Source organism: Pan troglodytes, chromosome 20 (assembly GCF_028858775.2).
Source record: "Pan troglodytes isolate AG18354 chromosome 20, NHGRI_mPanTro3-v2.0_pri, whole genome shotgun sequence".
Lineage (NCBI taxonomy): Eukaryota > Metazoa > Chordata > Mammalia > Primates > Hominidae > Pan > Pan troglodytes.
In genome coordinates, this window is record NC_072418.2 from 55,069,702 (window position 1) to 55,090,879 (window position 21,178).

The 21,178-nt window shown below is 49.0% G+C and overlaps 1 protein-coding gene and 1 long non-coding RNA gene across 2 annotated transcripts in view; one reads left to right on the plus strand and one right to left on the minus strand.

Annotated features, from left to right (window-relative positions):
* PPP2R1A (protein phosphatase 2 scaffold subunit Aalpha) overlaps positions 1-16,224 on the plus strand; it is a 36,438-nt gene extending 20,214 nt beyond the window's left edge. Inside the window, exons 4-15 of the mRNA XM_024351951.3 lie at positions 1,126-1,358; positions 2,550-2,697; positions 2,819-2,974; positions 5,608-5,722; positions 5,833-5,903; positions 6,357-6,491; positions 9,488-9,661; positions 9,982-10,042; positions 10,773-10,927; positions 11,893-12,035; positions 15,523-15,614; positions 15,771-16,224. Coding sequence (XP_024207719.1) covers positions 1,126-1,358; positions 2,550-2,697; positions 2,819-2,974; positions 5,608-5,722; positions 5,833-5,903; positions 6,357-6,491; positions 9,488-9,661; positions 9,982-10,042; positions 10,773-10,927; positions 11,893-12,035; positions 15,523-15,614; positions 15,771-15,787 — 1,500 coding nt within the window. The 3' untranslated portion in view covers positions 15,788-16,224. The remainder of the gene's footprint in view (positions 1-1,125; positions 1,359-2,549; positions 2,698-2,818; positions 2,975-5,607; positions 5,723-5,832; positions 5,904-6,356; positions 6,492-9,487; positions 9,662-9,981; positions 10,043-10,772; positions 10,928-11,892; positions 12,036-15,522; positions 15,615-15,770) is intronic.
* Positions 16,225-16,314: 90 nt separating this feature from the next.
* On the minus strand, positions 16,315-21,128 carry LOC129137967 (uncharacterized). Its single transcript, XR_010153950.1, has 3 exons — positions 20,885-21,128; positions 18,258-18,896; positions 16,315-16,825 (listed from the first exon to the last, which is right to left on the minus strand). It is a non-coding gene; the product is annotated as an uncharacterized LOC129137967 (long non-coding RNA).
* Between the last annotated feature and the right edge of the window lie 50 nt (positions 21,129-21,178).

Here is a 21,178-nt window from a genome sequence, read left to right on the forward strand (position 1 = left end):
GAATTTCAGATCAGAGACCTCCACACCTTTATTTGAACATATTGGGATAAGTTGAGTCTCCCTTCAGTAGGTCACTAATTAAGAGTTCCTGTCTTGTGCTAAGAGTGCTGCTGGGCTCTGGGGATACAGTGGAGAGCCAGTCGTATGTATCTGAAGGAGCGCAGTCATTCTAGGCCTACAGTAACAACCAGCGAGCAGTCCCGAGCCCCATAGTCCCCCAGAAACATGAGATCCCAATTCAGTCACCAGAGCTGTGTGTAACTGTTCATGGGAAGCTTAGGTCAGGTTTTCGATCCTGACCTGTAGCTATTACTAGCTTGGGCAAGCCAGGCTGTACCTCAGTTTTCTCTTCTTTTTTTTTTTTTTTTTCTTTTTGAGATGGAGTCTCGCTGTGTTGCCCAGGCTGGAGTGCAGTGGTGCGATCTCGGCTTACTGCAGCCTCTGCCTCCCGGGTTCAAGGATTCTTCTGCTTCAGCCTCCCGAGTAGCTGGGATTACAGGCGCGCACCACCACACCCAGCTAATTTTTTTGTACTTTTAGTAGAAACGGGGTTTCACCATATTGGCCAGGCTGGTCTTGAACTCCTGACCTCGTGATCCACCCGCTTCAGCCTCCCAAAGTGCTGGGATTACAGGCGTGAGCCACTGCGCCCGGCCCATTTTCTCTTCTTTAAAATCAGGACTTGCTTTATAGAATTCAGTGAGGAAGAACAAGCACCCCTGGTACAACACGGAGGTCCTGCCTAGTACACACAGTGAGTAAGATGTTCTACACAGTGTCAGTGATGATCATTGCACTTTGAGAGGCTAAGAACTTTCTCCTCAGAAAGCGACGTGTGTAATTTTAAGGTTCATGGACCCCAGTGAAACTCCTTCAAGGACCCCTAAATAAGAACCTTTGTGGAAGGCACGCTGACAGAGACCTTCTGCTGGCTGGCATGATGTTACGTTTTTCCTTTGAATCATTCATTGCAACCATTTTTAAAGGCTATTTTAATGAAGGTCGGGATGGGTAATAGGGAAGTTTTCTCTGAGGAGATGAGCCCATGATGGGGTGCAGGATGGGGCTCCAGGGCTGCGGATGGTGGAGAGGGAGTTGTCCAGTGACTTTGTGTTCTCACCACAGCCACCGCTGGAGTCGCTGGCCACAGTGGAGGAGACAGTGGTGCGGGACAAGGCAGTGGAGTCCTTACGGGCCATCTCACACGAGCACTCGCCCTCTGACCTGGAGGCGCACTTTGTGCCGCTAGTGAAGCGGCTGGCGGGCGGCGACTGGTTCACCTCCCGGACCTCGGCCTGCGGCCTCTTCTCCGTCTGCTACCCCCGAGTGTCCAGTGCTGTGAAGGCGGAACTTCGACAGTGAGTCTCTGCCTCCTTGGAAGCTCCAAGCTCCCATCTCAGCTCCAACCTTCTCTAAAGCCTCAGACTCCTTTCGGTCTAGCTGGGGCCCAAATGCCCCTGAACTCTCTCCACTCCCACTCCTGCTTACCACCTGATAGGCCACATCCTCGAGAGTTGGTCTCTGGACACGACCACGTGTCAGTTTACCCACCTCTGCCCCCTTGCTCACTTAGGAATTGAGATGATGACAGGTCCTCCTTCCCACTGGTTAATGTGAGGATTTAAAAGAATTATCACACATAAAGTGCTTAGAGCAAAATCTGGAACATAAAAACTTTCAGCAAATTACATCTGATGGTATCTCCAGCCTATCCCAGGTCCAGTGCCTTTGGCAGATAAACCACCTCAGTTTTCAGCCTCCTGCTCCTCTACTTTGCAAACAATTGACCATCAAGCCCAGGTTTGAGCCTGACTCACTCCAGAACTCTGGTTTATGGCTGTACACTTGCTTAGATACTTACACTGGCCCCCACCGTCTTTGACCGAAGCAATTGCTGCTGAAAAATAAAGCCTTTCTGTGGCTCTAGACCTGCCTCTTAGTTAAGCAGTTTTTTGTTTGTTTGTTTTTTGAGATAGGATCTCGCTCTGTCATCCAGGCTGAAGTGCACTGGTGCAGTCATAGCCCACTGCAGCCTCAACCTCCTGGGCTCAAGCATTCCTCCTGCCTTAGCCTCTCAAATAGCTGGGACCACAGGTGTGCAACACCACGCTGGGCTCATTTTTTATTTTTGGCAGAGATGGGGTCTCACTATGTTGCTCAGGCTGGTCTTGAACTCCTGGGCTCAAGCAATCCTCCTGCCTTGGTCTTCCAAAGTGTTCAGATTACAGGTATGAGCCACTGTGCCTGGCTCGTTGGTTAAGCAATTTTTATGGGAATGATGTGATCGTCAGCACTTAGCATTGACTAGATTTATTATGCGCAATCTGCGAAGTGTCTCACACACATTATTTTCATTTAAACCTCATGCGGACCTGTGGGGTAGGTACTGTTGCTATCAGCTCCATTTCATAGGGCTGGGAAGACAGAGGGGGTCATCACTTGCCCAAGGTCATTCAGCTAAAACCTGGACCCACACGACTGCAGAGTCTGTGCTTGCTCCTCTCTGCCATACTGCCTGCTGCCTCAGGATCCCCGTCCCCGACTCCCAGGTACTTCCGGAACCTGTGCTCAGATGACACCCCCATGGTGCGGCGGGCCGCAGCCTCCAAGCTGGGGGAGTTTGCCAAGGTGCTGGAGCTGGACAACGTCAAGAGTGAGATCATCCCCATGTTCTCCAACCTGGCCTCTGACGAGCAGGTGAGTTTTGCTTCCTGGCCCTCTGCTCTCCCGTCCTTCTGGTGGTTCCTACCCATGAAAGAGAATCCCAGAGCTCAGCAAGGCCTCTGCTGCCCTCCCACTGTTCCTCTCCTCTCCCCAGGACTCGGTGCGGCTGCTGGCGGTGGAGGCGTGCGTGAACATCGCCCAGCTTCTGCCCCAGGAGGATCTGGAGGCCCTGGTGATGCCCACTCTGCGCCAGGCTGCTGAAGACAAGTCCTGGCGCGTCCGCTACATGGTGGCTGACAAGTTCACAGAGGTAGATGAGCGACCGTTGACATTGTCCCACTGGTGGGGACACTGACACCCTCAGAAGGGAAGTGTATAGGAGCTGAGGTTTCCATTAGGCCGATGGAATCATTGGGCGTTTGAGCAGTAAGATCTCTATGATCATCTAACTGCGTCTCGCTTCATATGCCAATCCTGGTTGATTGACATGGCATCTTAAAGTGCTGCCTTGAGAAAGATTCTGAGGCTAAGTTAAGGCTACGTGGAGGAAAGTGCCACAGGAGCAGAGAAGGGTAGCACATGTGGGGTGTTCCTGACATAATCAAGCTGTCCTTTCACAAAGGGGAAGACAGCCCAAAAAGGTGGGGTTTTTTGGTGGTTTTTTTTTTTTTTTTGAGACGGAGTCTGTCGCCCAGGCTAGAGTGTTGTTGCCCAGCTGGAGTGTGGTGGCGCAATCTTGGCTCACTGCAACCTCTCCCTCCCGGGTGCAGGCAATTCTCCTGCCTCAGCCTCCTGAGGGACTGGGATTACAGATGCCCACCATGACACCCGGCTAGTTTTTGTATTTTTATTAGAGACGGGGTTTCACCATGTTGTTAGCCAGGCTAGTCTCAAACTCCTGACCTCAAGTGATCCGCCTGCCTTCATCTCCCAAAGTGCTGGGATTACAGGTGTTAGCCACCATGCCCAGCCCCGGGAAGTTTCATTAACTGATCAGAGTGACACTACCAGCCAGGCAGAAAGGGGACAAGACTCCAGGTCTGTGACTCTCAGGACAGTGCTCCTTCCACAGGGATCCAGATTGCCTCATCCCACAAACATGTTTGCTGAGCACCAGCTATTTGCTGGGCCAGTGAATTCGGCACATTCCTGGCCTTCGCGGAGCCAGGCAGTCTGAAGGGGAAGACTGACTTAGGGGAAATTTGATTATAAAGTGTCACAGGTGTGGGACAGACAGACAGATGTGGGGCCTTGGAAGCACTGAGGAGGGGTGGTGGTGTTACAGCTGGTTCTAGAAGATGAGTGGGTAAGAGCTAAGATAGGAACTTTGTTCCAGCCAGAGGACAAAGAACCCTGGGAGGCGAGAGCAAGTGCAAGCAGGAACATTCAGGCCTGATCTTGATGGCCCAGCCTGAGAGAAAGCAGGAGAGAGGGCAGGGTGGGATCAGAGAGGCCTTGAGTGCCACTCCACCCTGGGGCGCCCTTTGCCTTTAATTATGCTGGTTCCCACTGGCATTTGCGGGAAGGACTCAGAGCTTCAGAATAGCGTACCATCACCACAGTTAGGGAAGGTTCTTCCCATCCTTGTCTCCTGAGCTGCATAAACTGTGTCACACTGGGTCTTAGAATAAAAATTCCATGAGGGCAGGAATTTTAGGCTGTTAAACCAGTTCTTGGCACATAGTAGACATTCAGTAAATATTTGCAAGATGAATAAAAGGCAGTATTTTCCCAAGATATCATGAGGTCCTTCAAGATTTTTACTTGTTCATTCCCGTCTTCATAATGAACTGTCCTGCTTCCTACCAGGTCTTCAGGAACCAGCTTTGCAGCAGGAGCCGTGTGTCTTTCCATGCCTGGTGCCATGAAACAGGCAGGGCCAAGCGTGCCTCCCTTTTTTTTTTTTTTTTAAAGACAGAGTCTCAGTCTTTTGCCCAGGCTGGAGTACGGTGGCACAAGCTCAGCTCACTGCAACCTCCACCTCCCAGACTCAAGTGATTCTCATGCCTTAGCCTCCTGAGTAGCTGGAATTACAGGTGTGCACCACCACACCCAGCTAATTTTGTATTTTTAGTAGAGATGGGGTTTCACCATGTTGGCCAGGCTGGTCTCGAATTCCTGGCCTCAAGTGATCCACCCACCTCGGTCTCCCAAAGCACTGGGATTACAGGTGTAAGCCACTGCGCCCAGCCCTAGAGTGCCTTCCTTTCTGTCAATCTTTATCGTTTTATTTTTATTTTGAGACAGGGTCTCACACCATGACCCAGGCTGGAGTGCAGTGGCACAGTCACGGCTCACTGCAGCCTTGACCTCCTGGGCTCAGGTGATCCTCCCACTTCAGCCTTCTGAGTAGCTAGGACGACAGGTGCCTGCCCCCACACCCGGCTAATTGTTTTGTTTTTTGTAGAGTCAGGGTTTCACTGTGTTGCCCGGGCTGGTCTTGATCTCTGGGACTCCCGCGATCTGTCCACCTCAGCTTCCCAAAGTGCTGGGATTATAGGCATGAGCCACCGCACTTGGCCTATTGTTTTATTTTCATTACAAAAGTAATTCGTGCTTCTGGTAACAGATCTTTAAGAAATACAGCCATATATAAATCAAAAAGTTGCAGTCACTATATTATTTGAATGTTTTTGAATCAGGTAACAGAAAACTTAACCTCAGTAGCCTGAATAATATGGAAATGTGTTATTTTTAATGCTGACAACACTGTGAGGTAGGTGCCCTTGCAGTCCTCATTTTTCTTCGGAAGCAGAAGAGGCTCAGCGAGGTGAAGAGCCTTGCCCTGGGGCCAGACTTGGCACTCGAATTAGATTTTAGCACTGCTTCCAAGGCCCACGCTCTGTCCCCTAATTCTGGTGCCTTCACTTTGATTTTGGCTTCCTTAGCCCAGAGTAAACTGCCAGCCCCTCTCACTCTCCCCCTCCTCCTTCCTGTCTGCAGCTCCAGAAAGCAGTGGGGCCTGAGATCACCAAGACAGACCTGGTCCCTGCCTTCCAGAACCTGATGAAAGACTGTGAGGCCGAGGTGAGGGCCGCAGCCTCCCACAAGGTCAAAGGTTGGTGCTGGCAGCTGGAACACAGCAAGTGGGGTGGGTATCCGAGGGGCTGGAGGTGGAACTAGCACATCAGGTCTCACTTCCCTTTGCCTCCCTCTCCCTGCCCACAGAGTTCTGTGAAAACCTCTCAGCTGACTGTCGGGAGAATGTGATCATGTCCCAGATCTTGCCCTGCATCAAGGTAACAGAGAGTTTGATGGGAGGAACCAAGTGGATCCGAGCCTGCCAAAAAGAGGGGCTGGAGACAAGGCTTTGGGGATAGTCAGCTGCAAACTAGGTTCCCAGCCCTCTGGAACCAGGCAGCTCTTGGGTTTCAAGCAGTTAGGGGTCCTGACTGCAGCTTGAGGCTGACCTTAAAGGTGGAAGTACTTTCTAGAACCTCAGACGTCACTGAGTCCTCTCATTCACAGGGTTTTGGGGTTGGAGTGGGGGCTGCTGAGAGCAGGGGTCATTGAACTCTAAGTAGGTGGTACTCATAAGGAATAGTGATTTCCCCTGTACCCTAAGCCATCCCCTGCTCTATGAATGAGAGGGGCAGAAGCAGGTTATTGTCTCTTAGGAGTTGGCATCTGCTTGGCCACTTGCTGCTGCAGGGGTTGCACTGACCCCTGTGCCTACCTCTTCTCTCTCCCAGGAGCTGGTGTCCGATGCCAACCAACATGTCAAGTCTGCCCTGGCCTCAGTCATCATGGGTCTCTCTCCCATCTTGGGCAAAGACAACACCATCGAGCACCTCTTGCCCCTCTTCCTGGCTCAGCTGAAGGATGAGGTAAGGGCGCCAGGATCTCAGCTCTGGGTTTGTGGAGGGGACAGGTGGGTCTTCCTAGATTGCTAGGGTTTACCTACATTGACCAGGAATCTGCTGATATCTCAACAAACATCCAGATCTTTGCTGAGTTGCATGTTTGTGGGCATAGCTGTGTGTTCATGCATTCATTCCTCCAGGCACTCTTCATGAGGCCTTTCCTGGACATGGAGGATATGAAAAATAGAAATTTAAAGTTTTTATTTATGGCCAGGCGCGGTGGCTCACGCCTGTAATCCCAGCACTTTGGGAGGCTGAGGCGGGTGGATCACCTGAGGTCACGAGTTCGAGACCAGCCTGGCCAACATGGTGAAACCTCGTGTCTGCTAAAAATGCAAAAATTAGCCAGGCATGGTGGCGAGTGCCTGTAATCTCAGCTACTCGGGCAGCTGAGGCAGGAGTATCACTTGAACTCAGGAGGCAGAGGTTGCAATGAGCCAAGATTGCACCACTGCACTCCAGCCTGGACAACAGAGCAAGACTCTCTCTCAAAAAAAAAAAATTATTTATTTATGTTTTGAGATAGGGTCTTGCTCTGTTGCCCACACTGCAGTGCAGTGATGTGATCATGGTCTACTGCAGCCTCCACCTTCCAGGCTCAAGTGATCCTCCCACCTTAGCCTCCCAAGTAGCTGGGACTACAGGCAAGAGCCACCACATCTAGATAATTTTTAAAAACATTTTCCATAGAGACAAGATATTATGTTGCCCAGGTTGGTCTTGAACTCCTGATCTCAAGCAGTCCTCCTGCCTTGGCCTCCAAAGGCCTGGGATTATAGGCGTGAGCCGCCGCCCCCAGCCTAGAATAAGAGTTTTGATCCTCAAAAGCCTTCAGAGACTGGCAGTGGAGAGAGACAGGCAGTCCCATGATGCCATTAAGGTGTTACAGGTGCTGTTAAGGATGAGTTCATGTTTTTTAGGGTTTAGGCTAAGGTGCTGTAATATAGACCCCAGAATCCATTCTGGCTTAAATTAGGTGGTGGATTTTTTTTCTCTCTCTCATAACAGTCTAGGACGAGATTCCTCACCTGTGCTTGCACCCCATACACCCATTGGCCAGGAGGGTCACGTGACCACACCCAGCAGTTCAGGTTGCCTGTATTACAAAGGATGAGAGGTGGTGCTGGGTGGTGACTGGAGAGATCATCAGGGTGACCACTGGGGAAGGAGTTTGGACTTGACTGTGGGCAAGCGGAAGAGCCAGAATAGAGTTGGTGTTAGAAGGCACCCTGAGGCTTATGTGAAGGAAAGATTGAAGTGAGGCGGCCAGCAGCGGTGTAGGCAGACCAAACCAGAGGCTGTGGGAGTCTGGAAGGCTGAGGCTAGACTAAGTGGTATGTAGAGATGAGGCTGCAGTGATACGGAAGGATTCAAGATTGTTCAGGAGGCAGAAGGGACCACGTGGTGGTTTTGGCCTTGGTGGTGAGAAACTGGGCAGATGGTGCAATTGTTTGCTGGTGTGTGACATCTTTGTTCCCAAAAGCCTCAGTCTTTCTTCCCCATCCCCTTCTTTCTTTTTTATACACAGGCGCCCACACAGTCTGCTAGAAAGTTGGAGGAAATACTGTAACAGAAAGTACTGCATCACATTTCAGTCCCCCATGCCCCTAAAAGTTACGTTATTCAATTCTGTTACAGTGGAGTAATCTCTTAGCCCCAGAATTACAGTCAATTTTTAATGCATTGAAAAGAGTGCGCTATTTTTAATATATTTTTTGTTCTTTTTGTTTTTCCCTATTAGTGGGTGATTAACTGTACTGTTTTTAATCAGTTAATTACGTCAGTTGCTAAAAGTCTGAATCTTCATTAATGTTCATGACGAATTTTATGACTTAAGTAATTTATCTGAGTTATGCTTCACATGCACAGAGTTTTTATAATCATTTTATAGATATTAATACAATTTATATTTGTTTTTGATGCTTTAATGGGTATAATTTGGCAGGTGAGAGCCCCTCAAGTTGTCTGCTATGTCATTTCACACCTCTCCAGCGTTTTGGGGATCATTTTGCCTCTGGCATGAGGGAAGGATCCAGGCTCAGCCCAGTTTGAAGGCAAGCCCATACGTGCTGCAAGTGCGCTAGGACTGGAGCATTTTTTGCTCCAGTTTCACCTTCAGCAAGCACTATATGGTAATCGTGTGCTGGCAGCCAGCCTGTCTCAGGGCAGCTTCTCTTAGAAGAAAAGAACCAGCATGGTTTTCTTGGTGTGAGGAATTCATCTGACTTATATTTGAGATTTCCATTTTAGATTTATAAACTTTACATTTTGACTCTCACCAGAATTTATAAACTTGTCTAAATGAAAAAGGCTACCTTTTTACTGGTGCACCAAAAAGAAGTCTTTTTAAATGGGTGAGGTATAGTCTCTGAGCCTTCTCTTCTCACGCACATGTTCAGCAGCTTGAGGCTCACACAGCAAGGGCTGGAGCTGGGCAAGGGCCAGTCCTATCCTCAGAATGTGCAGGGTTTCAACAGCCCAAGCCTGCCAGGCTTGTTCACTTGGTTATTGATTCATTTCAGTGCTCCTTTATTTATTTATTTAGACTAAAATACTTTTAATAAGGAAATAGTTTTCTTCCTTCCCTTCTCCCATGTTGTGGATTGATATCCAGGAAGGAACCCTTGTTAGCAAGCAGCGGAGCTAGGATTAGAAGAATCATGTCTGCCTGTTTTTTCCAGGGTGCTGTATTTTCCTACTGTGATTCTTAAAGTCCTTTGAAAATGGATAAACATTTCTTGTGATACTATTATAAGGTTTAAAAATCTGCTTAAGTTAGTGATCCATGCTGCTTGCTTTTTGTGTGCCGTTAATGTGTTCCCAGAACGGGGAGCTGGGCTTGGACAGGAGTAGTCCCTCGGGAGATGTCCATAAAAGTTGATGCAGCTGAGCTCTTTCCATCCTGTCCTGGGTTGCTGTGTGCATTGCATTCTCTCAGAATCCTTCTTTCCTCTCCTCAGTGCCCTGAGGTACGGCTGAACATCATCTCTAACCTGGACTGTGTGAACGAGGTGATTGGCATCCGGCAGCTGTCCCAGTCCCTGCTCCCTGCCATTGTGGAGCTGGCTGAGGACGCCAAGTGGCGGGTGCGGCTGGCCATCATTGAGTACATGCCCCTCCTGGCTGGACAGCTGGTGAGTGAGGAGGCCTTGGGGCCAGGCAGTGCTGCCTCAGGGGAGGTGCAGTATGTCCAGGGCTGTGATGGGGAAACGGGGCTTTGAAGGCTTAGTGGAGGCTGTGACAACTGCCTGGGGAGTTGAAGGAAGGGACCCAGGAAATGGGGCCTTAAAAGATGCATTGGATTCAAAGAGAGGAGGGAAAGGAGCACCTCAGACAAAGTTGAGAAGTGTCCGGTCTTTCTAGGGTGGGTATAGGTTCCGTGGGATGTGGCTAGCAGCTCCCCCTGTTTGCTCTCCTGGAACGCTTACCTTGGAACCCTTGGTTTCTCCTGTAGGGAGTGGAGTTCTTTGATGAGAAACTTAACTCCTTGTGCATGGCCTGGCTTGTGGATCATGGTGAGTACCTTCACAGGAGCAGCAAGAGGAGATGGGAGCTCCAGAAAGGCAGGATGGATTGGCTGGGGCTGTGGCGGGCAGTGGAGGAGGCTAGAGTCACTCCCCACGCCGCTGGATGCTCGTATGGACCAGCTCACATGCTTGTTAGAGTCCTAGAGAAGTGTTGAGTGGGAGGAGGATGAAACAGATCACCCAGGGGTTGCCTGGTATAGTGGAGAGCCAGAGGGCCACTGAGCAGCCAGACCAGGGTTTTGAATCCTGCCCTTGGGGCTGTCAGATCTAAAACAAGTCACCTGCTGTCTTTGAATGAGCCCCACACTCATTCTTTGAAATTTCTTATTCTGGTCCCTTGGGGCCATTATGAGAATGGCTCATTGTTTACACTAAGAGAGGTAAAAAATAAAAGGTATTATTTATCTCTGTGAAGCCCTGTTTGAAGTAATAAGTGCCACATAATTTAGGCAAATCACTTCTTAGAGCCTTAGTTTGCCCATCTGTAAAATGAAGCCAGTAGTGGAACCTACCTCTTGGAGTGGTTGAAAAGATACTGTATAAAAAAAAAACAGTTACTAGATATAGCACATAGTAAGTCCTTTTTTCTCTCTTTGGCTCACATGCAGCCTGGCACCTAGGGGCTGCTTTGTAAGCCATGGTGAATGTGACCTACATTTTGCCCACATCAGTTCTTCACCTCCAAATCCCTGTCTCTCTCACCCTCACCCTTCTGCAGTATATGCCATCCGCGAGGCAGCCACCAGCAACCTGAAGAAGCTAGTGGAAAAGTTTGGGAAGGAGTGGGCCCATGCCACAATCATCCCCAAGGTCTTGGCCATGTCCGGAGACCCCAACTACCTGCACCGCATGACTACGCTCTTCTGCATCAATGTGAGCCTTCCACCTGCCTGCTGGCCCATCCCTAGGGAACTGGAGCGCATGGGAGAGGAGGGATGCTAGAGGGTTCCCCAAGGGAGACACCTGGCTTGGGAATGGAGACATGGAGTGCATCTTCTATCCAGAGATGAGTCCTTGGGGAACTGCAGGCAAGGGGGTGGGGCTCCCAGGGTCAGGGTCATAGGGCCTCTGGGACTGGGGACTTGGATGGTGAGGGACCCAGGGCCTGGGAGACTTGACCTGTTGGAGCAGCGATCTCAAGCTTTATGAGCACCCCTCTCCTTCCCTGAGAAATGTGTGTCTCTATCTGTGGTGCGTTGGGTGAGTGTTTGGGCTCTAGGTCAGACCTAGTTTTAAATTCTGGTGCTGCCATATATTAGCTATGGACCTTGGATAGTTACCTAACTGATGCTTTGGTGTTCTCATTTGTAAAGAATTCATACTGGTAATCACAGCCTGGTGAGCGTGAAGATTAATCAGGTTATACACGCACAGGGCTTAGAACAGTTATGCTACAGATAGGAAGTGCTCCTGTCTATTTGCTTTTCCTACGATTATAATTATCTCATGTACTACTTATTTATGTGTAAAGCATACACAGGGCTAGAAAGGAAGGGATTTAAAAATAAATATAACTAAGTGTTCTGATCATTTCTTCCCATGCCACTCTCTGGAGAGCATTGCTTTAAGGAGGGATCCTAGGGCTTGGTAATTAAGGTCGATCTCCAGAATAATTAAGGGAAGCCTGAGGACAGAGAAACTGGGACATCGCAGAATGGAGACATGGTGTTAGGATGGTGTTAGTGGAGTTGGGAGATTCACTCCACTAACTGAGTCACCCGTATTGCTCAGCTTCTGTGGGGCCTGATGATCACCAGAGTGGCCTGGTCAGAGGCAGCAGGAAATGAGAGTTAGCCAGGAGCTTTGCATACTCACCCCTGCCACTCACTGGCCCCCAGGTGCTGTCTGAGGTCTGTGGGCAGGACATCACCACCAAGCACATGCTACCCACGGTTCTGCGCATGGCTGGGGACCCGGTTGCCAATGTCCGCTTCAATGTGGCCAAGTCTCTGCAGAAGATAGGGCCCATCCTGGACAACAGGTGAGGTCTGGATACTCCCCCACACACTGGCAGGGGCTTCTTGTGGGCACCTTAATCTTAGACCTTTGAAGGTAGAGCCCAGGGTCAGAGGCCTGGCAGCGCTTCTTGCTTGCTATGTGACCTTGGCTCCCTTCCCTTCTCAAGGTGTGTTTTCTCAACTGTAAAATGAACATCACAGCATGAAATAGAAAGAGGGGGTGATGGGCTGGCAGTCCTGTATACTAGCAACAAGTCATTAGAAAATGAAATCACCTTATGTTTTATATGTAAGTATGTGTATAGTTTATAATTGCACCAAAAATATCAAATAGCCAGGAATAAATTCAATGAAAGATGTGTATGTAACACCTCTAGTGTAAACTGTAAAACACTAATGTGAGAAATTAAAGCAGACCTGACCAAGGTGGGCGGATCAGTTGAGGTCAGGAGTTCACGACCAGCCTGGCCAACATGGCGAAACCCCGTCTCTAGTAAAAATACAAAAAATTAGCCGGTGCGGTAGCACGCACCTGTAATCCTAGCTATTTGGGAGCCTGAAGGCAAGAGAATCGCTTGAATCTAGGAGGCGGAGGTTGCAGTGAGCTGAGATCATGCCACTGCACTCCAGCCTGGGCGATAGAGCGAGACTGTCTCAAAAAAAATTAAAGCAGACCTACATAATATTCACGGATGGGACAGTTCCCCGAACTCATCTTTAGATTCAGTATAAGCCCAATAATCTTAACAGGTTCTTTAGTGGAAAATTGACATTCTAATGAACAAAGTTGTCTGATTTATACTACCAGAGACGAAGACTTATGACACCACAGTAATTAAAATAGATGTGAACACAAGCATATTTAAATCGCCCAATAGAATGGAATCAAGGGTACAGAAACAGTCCCACATGTGTTTAACAGTAGGCACCTCTGCAGTTCAGTGGAGAAACGTATGTTTTTTAAAAAACATAGCTGAGTCAATTTGATATCCACGTAGGAATAAAAGAAGTCTCGCCTCAATGCATAAACAAATTAATTTGAGATGACAGACCAGAACCAGAAAGATTTTAAAAAATAAAGGACCTAGAAGAAAATGTAGGAAAATATCTTCTTGAGTTAGCGTAGGCACAGATTTGTTAAACAGCAAACCAGAGGAAGTGATGGGTAAGTTGACCATCTGTAAAATGTAACACTATTTCTCAAAAGACAGCATTTTGAGAGTAAAATGCAAGCCACTGACTGGAGGAAGATGTTTTAATATATGTTTCTGAGAAAGGACTCATCCACAATACCTGTCTACAAATCAGGCAAGACAAGAAAGAGTTGGGGAAAAAGACTTGAATAGGCACTTGAAAAAGGATCTCCAAATAGCCAGTAAGCATATGACAAGGGCGTTCAGCATCATTAGCCTTCAGGAAAATGCAAATTAAATCTCAGTGACATATGACTACACACCTCCCAGAACAGCCAACATTAAAAAAGACTCAGTGGTGCAAATGGTGAAGACATAGAAGAGCTGGAACTCTCATCCATTGCACGTGGGGCTGTACATTTAGGGTTTGATCACTCTGAAAACGGGAGTGGATCTGGAGTGGAATTTGGTGAAGCTTGTTATACAAACAGCCTGTGAAACAGCCCTTCCACTCCTGGGTCTCTATCCAGGAGAAATGAGTGCTGTTTCTGTCAGAAGAATGTTCATGGTAGCTTTATTCATAGTAGCCATAAAAACGGAAACAACCTCCATGTCTGTCCACAGTAGAGTAGATAAATTTTAGTTCATTCAAACAGTGGAAAACTATTCAGCAATGACGAAACAAATGCCTGCTATAAGCAGCAACAGGTGACTCTCACAGATACCATGTTGAGTGAGGAGCCAAAACCAAGAAAACACACCATTTATGTCAAGTTCAGAAACAGGCAGAATGAAGGAATCGAGATGATGGAAGTAAGAATAGTGGTTATTTGGGGAGAACAGGGAACTGTCAACTGAAAGTGGGGGACCCACAACTGCAGATTTCTCTTTCTGTCTGTTCCAGAACACAACCTCAGCTTTAGTTTCTCTCCGAAGTCCTCCTCCGTTTTCCAAAACAATTGACTCTTGGTGCAGGCGGATTTCCCTGGGCCCCGTAGATGAGAGTGGATGCCTCCTCTGGGCTCCTGGAGGACCAGGAACTTCCCCTTGGGGCCACTTACCACTCCCCTCTTACGTACCAGTTTGGTCTCTTCCTCCTGGCCCGGGTGCCTCATGGCAGAAATCAAGAGTGATTTAGCTCCGTATTCACTCCTAATACATTGTAGGCCTCAGTGAATATGTGTGAAATCAATGAAAGATACCCATTTGCTGGGCCTCAGAGACTTGGGGGTTCTGAGATTCTGTTCCACTTTCCCAGCCTGCTCTGATCTCCCTGTTTGGGGCCCCAGAGAAGTCTGTCCTTGTTTATCATACTTGTGACCTTTAAGTAATTGGTTGATTGGTTGGTTGGTTTTTTGCAGTTTGTTTGGTTTTCCTTTGAGGCAGAATCTCGCTCTGTCGCCCAGACTGGAGTACAGTGGTGCGATCTCGGCTCACTGCAACCTCTGCCTCCTGGGTTCAGGCAGTTCTTGTGCCTCAGCCTCTCAAGTAGCTGGGATTACAAGTGTGCACCACCATGCTTGGCTAATTTTTGTACTTTGAGTAGAGACGGGGGTTTTCCCATGTTGTCCAGGCTGGTCTTGAACTCCTGGCCTCAAGTGGTCTGCCCACCTTGGCATCCCAAAGTGCTAGGATTACAGGCGTGAGCCCCTGTGCTCGGCCCTGATTTTACCTTTTTTTTTTTTTTTTTTTTTGAGACGGAGTTTCGCTCTTGTTGCCCAGGCTGGAGTGCAATGGTGCAATCTTGGCTCACCACAACCTCCGCCTCCCAGGTTCCAGCGATTCTCCTGCCTCAGCCTCCCAAGTAGCTGGGATCACAGGCGTGCACCACTGCGCCCTGCTAATTTTGTGTTTTTAGTAGGGACAGGGTTTCTCCATGTTGGTTTGGCCAGGCTGGTCTCAAACTCCCAACCTCAGATGATCCACCCACCTTGGCCTCCCAAAATGCTGGGATTACAGATGTGAGCCACCACGTCCGGCCTGATTTTACTTTTAATTGACACATAATTTTACATATTTATGGGGGTATAGTAGTGTTTCAATAATGTGTGCAAATGTGTAATGATCAAATTAGGATAATTAGCATATCTATCACCTTAAATGTTTACTGTTTCTTTGTGATGAGAACATTCAAAATCTTCTCTTATAGCTGTTTTGAAATAATGCAAAATATTATTATTAACTATGGTCACCCTCCTGTGCAGTGATCAGAGATTTCTAATTCCTGTGTGTGCCCTGGATTCTTGAGACTCCTCCCACCTTGGGTTTGGTGTGTCTGTGTCTGTGTACACTCTCTTGCCCAAGAGCCCTGTGCCCACCTGTTGCCCCAGTCCATCCTGGCTCACCCTCTCTCTCCCTGTCTCCTTTCGCTTTCCAGCACCTTGCAGAGTGAAGTCAAGCCCATCCTAGAGAAGCTGACCCAGGACCAGGATGTGGACGTCAAATACTTTGCCCAGGAGGCTCTGACTGGTAAGACCTAGAAAGCACGGAGCCCTAGCAGGAGGGTGGACTTTGAGGACAGGCGCTGGGCCTGCGGGCAGCAGCTTCTGGGAGGGGGAGGTACCATGGCATTGTGGGCAGAGAGAGGGCTCTGGTTCTGATTCTTGCCTGTTCCTGTTTTCCTAGTTCTGTCTCTCGCCTGATGCTGGAAGAGGAGCAAACACTGGCCTCTGGTGTCCACCCTCCAACCCCCACAAGTCCCTCTTTGGGGAGACACTGGGGGGCCTTTGGCTGTCACTCCCTGTGCATGGTCTGACCCCAGGCCCCTTCCCCCAGCACGGTTCCTCCTCTCCCCAGCCTGGGAAGATGTGTCACTGTCCACCTCCCAACGGGCTAGGGGACCACGGGGTTGGACAGGACAGTGACCTTGGGAGGAAGGGGCTACTCCGCCCACGTCGGGGAGAGATGTGAGCATCCCGGGTCACTGGATCCTGCTGCTGTAATGGGAACCCCTCCCCCATTTACTTCTCCACCTCCCGTCCTCCCCCTCATTGGTTTTTTTTTGTGTGTCAACTGTGCCGTTTTTATTTTATTCCTTTTATTTTCCCCCTTTTCACAGAGAAATAAAGGTCTAGAAGTAGTCGGTCCTCTGGCCTTAGTCATCAGCATGGAGGAGGGGGCACCACCCCAGAGCCACAACATCTGCGCTTTTCTCTGGAGAAGATCTTGTTACAGGACCCACTATACCCCTATGTCCCGAAAGAATTCTCTGGGGATCCCCCCAGGAGTGCTGCTGGCCTTCGGGGTAGAGAGTCCACGAGGTGCTCTGGGTGGTGTCCTGTAGTGCAGTTCAGATTCATAGATGTTGGCCGAGTATTTGGGGGGTTAAGAGCAGGTGCCTTGGAACCAGACTGCCTGGGTCCAAATTGTGGCTCCTTCAGTTAATAGACGTGTGACTAGGAGTAGCTTGTTAAGTCTTTATGAGCTCAGTTTTGTATTGTGTAAAATGAGGGTTACAGTAATACCTAGATTGCAGGGTGGGTGGCGAGGACCAAGTGAATTAGTACCTGGAAAGTGTGTAACAGTTTCAACATGAGAAGTACACAACATGAGAAGCAGAGTTAGCTGTACATTGCCAGAGAACCCCCTGTGGGCCATTTCCTGTGTTCTTGAAGAAGACTTGGGCTTGGACCCTGTCCCCAGGAGGTCTCAGAGTAATCAGGACGGTACTAGGGAGAGAACTGTGGCAAGATAGATCACTTATCTCGGTATCTATTCTCCCCTTCCTAATGTAGAAGCTCTGATTTTTAGCTGGGCAGATGACTACGTGGATTCAAGGTATTTTCCTAGTGTCTCTTGAAATTAGGTGTGGTATTGTGACCAAATTCTAGCCAAAAAGATGTTGAACAGAAGTGGTATATGCAGCTTCTAGGAAGTGTTCTTAAGGGGGAAGGCGTGATCCCCCAGCTTTCCTCCTTCCTGCACTCTGGAATGTGGACCAGATGGCTGGAGTAGGAGCTGCCACCTTGGGCCAGAAAATGATCTTAGGAGTGAAGGTCAAGTAAGGCAGGACAAGATAGAAGGAGCCTGCCTCCCCGAGGCTGTGAAGAGCCATGCCAGTATTGTCACCTGGGAGAATTAAACTGCTCAAGTGCCTGTTCGTTTAGGGTTTCATCACTTGAAGGTGACCGGAATTCTGACTGATGGAGGGAGGGGCCCAGAGCACCCTGGAGAAAGGAGCAAGGGACGTATGGCTGGTGGTGTCTGCATGGAAGGGTTTCACAGAGGAAACGATGCTTGAGCACATTTTGACCCAGGTGGTGGAAGGGAAATGTGGCTTTGAGTGACAAGGTGATTTCACCAGCTCAGCCTTCATAGTACCACATCCCTACCCTTTGTTAGACTTTATTGTGCCCTAGGGGATGAGGCTGAAGGAGACCAAAAAGCATCTTTAGAAATTTCCATTTATGCCCTGGGCGATAAACTCTCTCCCAGTTGAGAACTGCTCTAGAAATGTGAACACACGTGTAACCAAACGTCAAAGTCTGACATTAAACTTTGACTTTCCCCATGGTTAACGCTGCTGGTCCATTGTAACAAGAGTGCAGTGGACCAGCAGCCTTTGCATTCTCAGGAGCTTGTTAGAAATGCAGAGCTTCTTGCCCCTGCCACGACCTGCTCAGGCAGAGCCTTCATTTTAACAAGATGCCCAGGTTCATCTGCACACTGAAGTTTGAGAAGTCCTGCCTTAAATACTAACCCAGTTTTTCTCTCTTGAGAGTGAGGTTAATGCTGCGTGGATCTAGGGCTGAGGATGTGCTACGGCTCAGAGGTGGGGTCTAGAATTGGACATGTGTATGTAGACAAGGCTCAGGGATATGTTGAGGCTGCAAGATTGGGCAAGTGATGGAATGGGATTATTACAGGAGGTGGAGGTGCAATGGCTACCCAGGATGTGCTGGGTAATGAGGTGATACTCAGCGACCACAGGAGTGAGTATGAGAGACGAGGGTGAAGGATAACTTGAGTTATTGAACCCTGGCAGAGTCCTGAGTTAACCAGGAGTTGCCTGGTGTCTTGGGTCATGTGCTCTAGAAGCAGAGCCTGAGTGGAGACTCGTTCAAGTGTGTTACTGAGGGAGTGCTCTCAGGAGAAGGGACTGAGGTAACTCACCTTCTGTGAGCTTCATGTTGGAAGAATCCAATCAGGTGATGAATGTGATGTTATTAAGTCCATTGTTGGGAGCGGTTCCTAATCTCCCAGGCTGCAGGCTTTGTTTGCTCCATACACCTGGCCTTCTCTGTAGCAGCTGAAGTTTGATGCTGGAGCTGGGTCAGGGTGGAGAGACTGTGTGGAGCCAGGACTCATGACCCTGGCCTGTTTCTCCCGCTCTCTAGGCCTAAATCCCAGCAGTCACACTGGCCATCTCTAATGGTTCCTTCCACAGCACTGTTCTTCAGAGCCCACACACAAATTTTGTCTCCTTTTGTGATGACTGCACTTCTTTGGCTGTCTTCGCCAACAGCCTCTTCACTGACCCCTTCCTTCCACTGCATTGACCCAGACATCTGGATGCGGATGAGGTCGAGTCACTTGTTGCCTTTGGCTAATGCATAGGGGCACGAGTAGAGCTCTAAAATCACCATGCCCTTGACTCAGGGTGCAGAATCTGCCTATGGTGCTTGAGCTGTGGTTGTCGCTAGAGGAGAATTACCATGGCTCCCCCGGGCAGATGAAGATGATGAGGTGGTGCCTCAGCCCCGAGGAGTGAACTGCAGGGCACCCACAAGATTCTGCCTGTGGCCATCAGGGCTGGAGGGAAGGAGGCCAGGTTCATCTACCCAAGCTGGTGGCATGAGGCATAAATTAAAAAAAATGGTGTGGGCACAGTGGCTCGCACCTGTAATCCCAGCACTTTGGGAGGCCGAGGTGGGTGGATCACCTGAGGCCAGGAGTTCGAGACCATCCTGACCAATTCAGTGAAACCCTGTCTTTACTAAAAATATGAAAAAATTAGCTGGGCGTGGTGGAGGGCGCCTGTAATCCCAGCTACTCAGGAGGCTGAGGCGGGAGGATTGCTTGAACCTGGGAGGCAGAGGTTGCAGTGAGCCTAGATTGGGCCATTGCACTCCAGCCAGGGTGACAGAGCAAGACCCCATATGAAAAAAAATAATAATTCAGGAACTTGTCAAAAAGAGAAAATCCAATAAAGATTTAGTGCCAGGCCCTGACTCCAGCAGGCTCTCTGCTCTCTTGATGTCTTGCCATACAGAGCTGCAAGGTGGTGGGGGGTTACAGGCTTTGTAGGGCTGGATTTTTCCCAGTCAGCCTCCAGGAAGGGTAAGAGACTAGTAGCTCGAAGTTTGGGTTGGCTAATTGGGTCCTTCCCAGACTTCGGAGGAGGGAAGGGAAACCTGAGGCCCCAACTCTTCATGGGGAATCACTGCCCTCTGTCCCCAAGAGCACATGCCTTTCCTGACAGAAACTGAGTAGCGGGAATCTGCTTCCACCCACCCCTTAGCTTGGGCTTAGCCTCAGTACCCACCCTGCTGTTCCTGTACCCTGTGCATATTCTAGAGCAGTAGGGAGAATGGACCTTCCCTGATGCTGAAAATAAGAATGAGGGGCTAGAACTCCAATCTCACTCTCTAGGCAAATGGCAGATGTTTATTATTCATGAATACTTAGGCTTTCTATGTTGAGTTAATTCAGGTCTGTGTTCCTTTGCTGTTACTCCTCTTTTTTCGTATATTTTGTACAGATACTAAGCTTTTATTTTATTTTATTTTGTGAGATGGAGTTTTGCTCTTGTTGCCCAGGCTGGAGTGCAGTGGCACTCCACCTCCCAGGTTCAAGCGATTCTCCTGCCTCAGCCTCACAAGTAGCTGGGATTACAGGCATGCGCCACCACGCCCGCCTAATTTTGTATTTTTAGTAGAGACGGGGTTTCTCCATGTTGGTCAGGCTGGTCTCAAACTCCCGACCTCAGGTCATCTGCCCGCCTCAGCCTCCCAAAATGCTGGGATTACAGGGGTGAGCCACCGTGCCCAGCCATTTTTGTTTACTTTTTGAGATGGAGTCTCGCTCTGTTGCCCAGGCTGGAGGGCAGTGGCGCAATCTCCACTCACTGTAACCTCCACCTCCTGGGTTGAAGCGATTCTCCTGCCTCAGCCTCCTGAGTAGCTGCTGTTATTCTTAACATGGATAAAAATACTTTAAAAATTTTTCTTTTTTGGGAAACTAAAAGATATGCGAATCTCAATTGATTATTCAGTCTGTGGCCGTCTACTGAAGAAGCATACAGAATCTCACCTCCAGGAGCATGGAGCTCTCTTGGATAGGATCCTGCTTCCTGAGGCCAGAGCTTACTCTCCTATGTGATCAGAGGCTTTCACAGCATCCACAGTGGTCTCCAGATCAGCCCTATCACGGAGGCTTGGTCCAGAGATCTTCACATGAAAAGGGAAATAATAAGTGTCTGGGAGACACTGTTCTGCAGGGGTCCTGCCCTGTCTCAATAATCTCCCCCATGGCCACAGAAATACCCTGGGATTTTCCCAGGAGCTAGCCGGCACGCACAGATAGATTATGAACTTCAGATAGAAGCCCCAGCCCTAGCCCTCACTTTGATACCTGTCATCCCCAAACTGCTCTGAAGTGCTTATGTGCTGGTATCTCCCGAGAGTCTGCATGTCAGTGTGTCTGTGCTAGTGTAATTTATTTAGAAAAGTGGAAAGGCAAAGGGCGGGATCAACAGGCAAAGGGCAGGATCCTGGAGGCTGGATCTAGGGTCCTCTTACCTGATTTATGTCACTGATTTTCCCAAATATTGATAAAAATGAATTGATCTCTAGATGGCAGAGAAACAGGAGGAACCCTAGACTACATAGTAAGTAGAAAATGAAATTAATGCTGCATGTCATTTAGATTGAGCTCAGCCCTGAGTCATGAAGTCTTTTCAGAACAAAGGAATAGTTCTCCCTTATCTGATGCTCACTGTGGCCTTGGGCAGCCTGGCATCGAGAATTCTCAGCGTGTTCACTCTTGAGTTCTGTGCCTGCATCACACAGCAATGGAACAGTCCCAAAAGATTC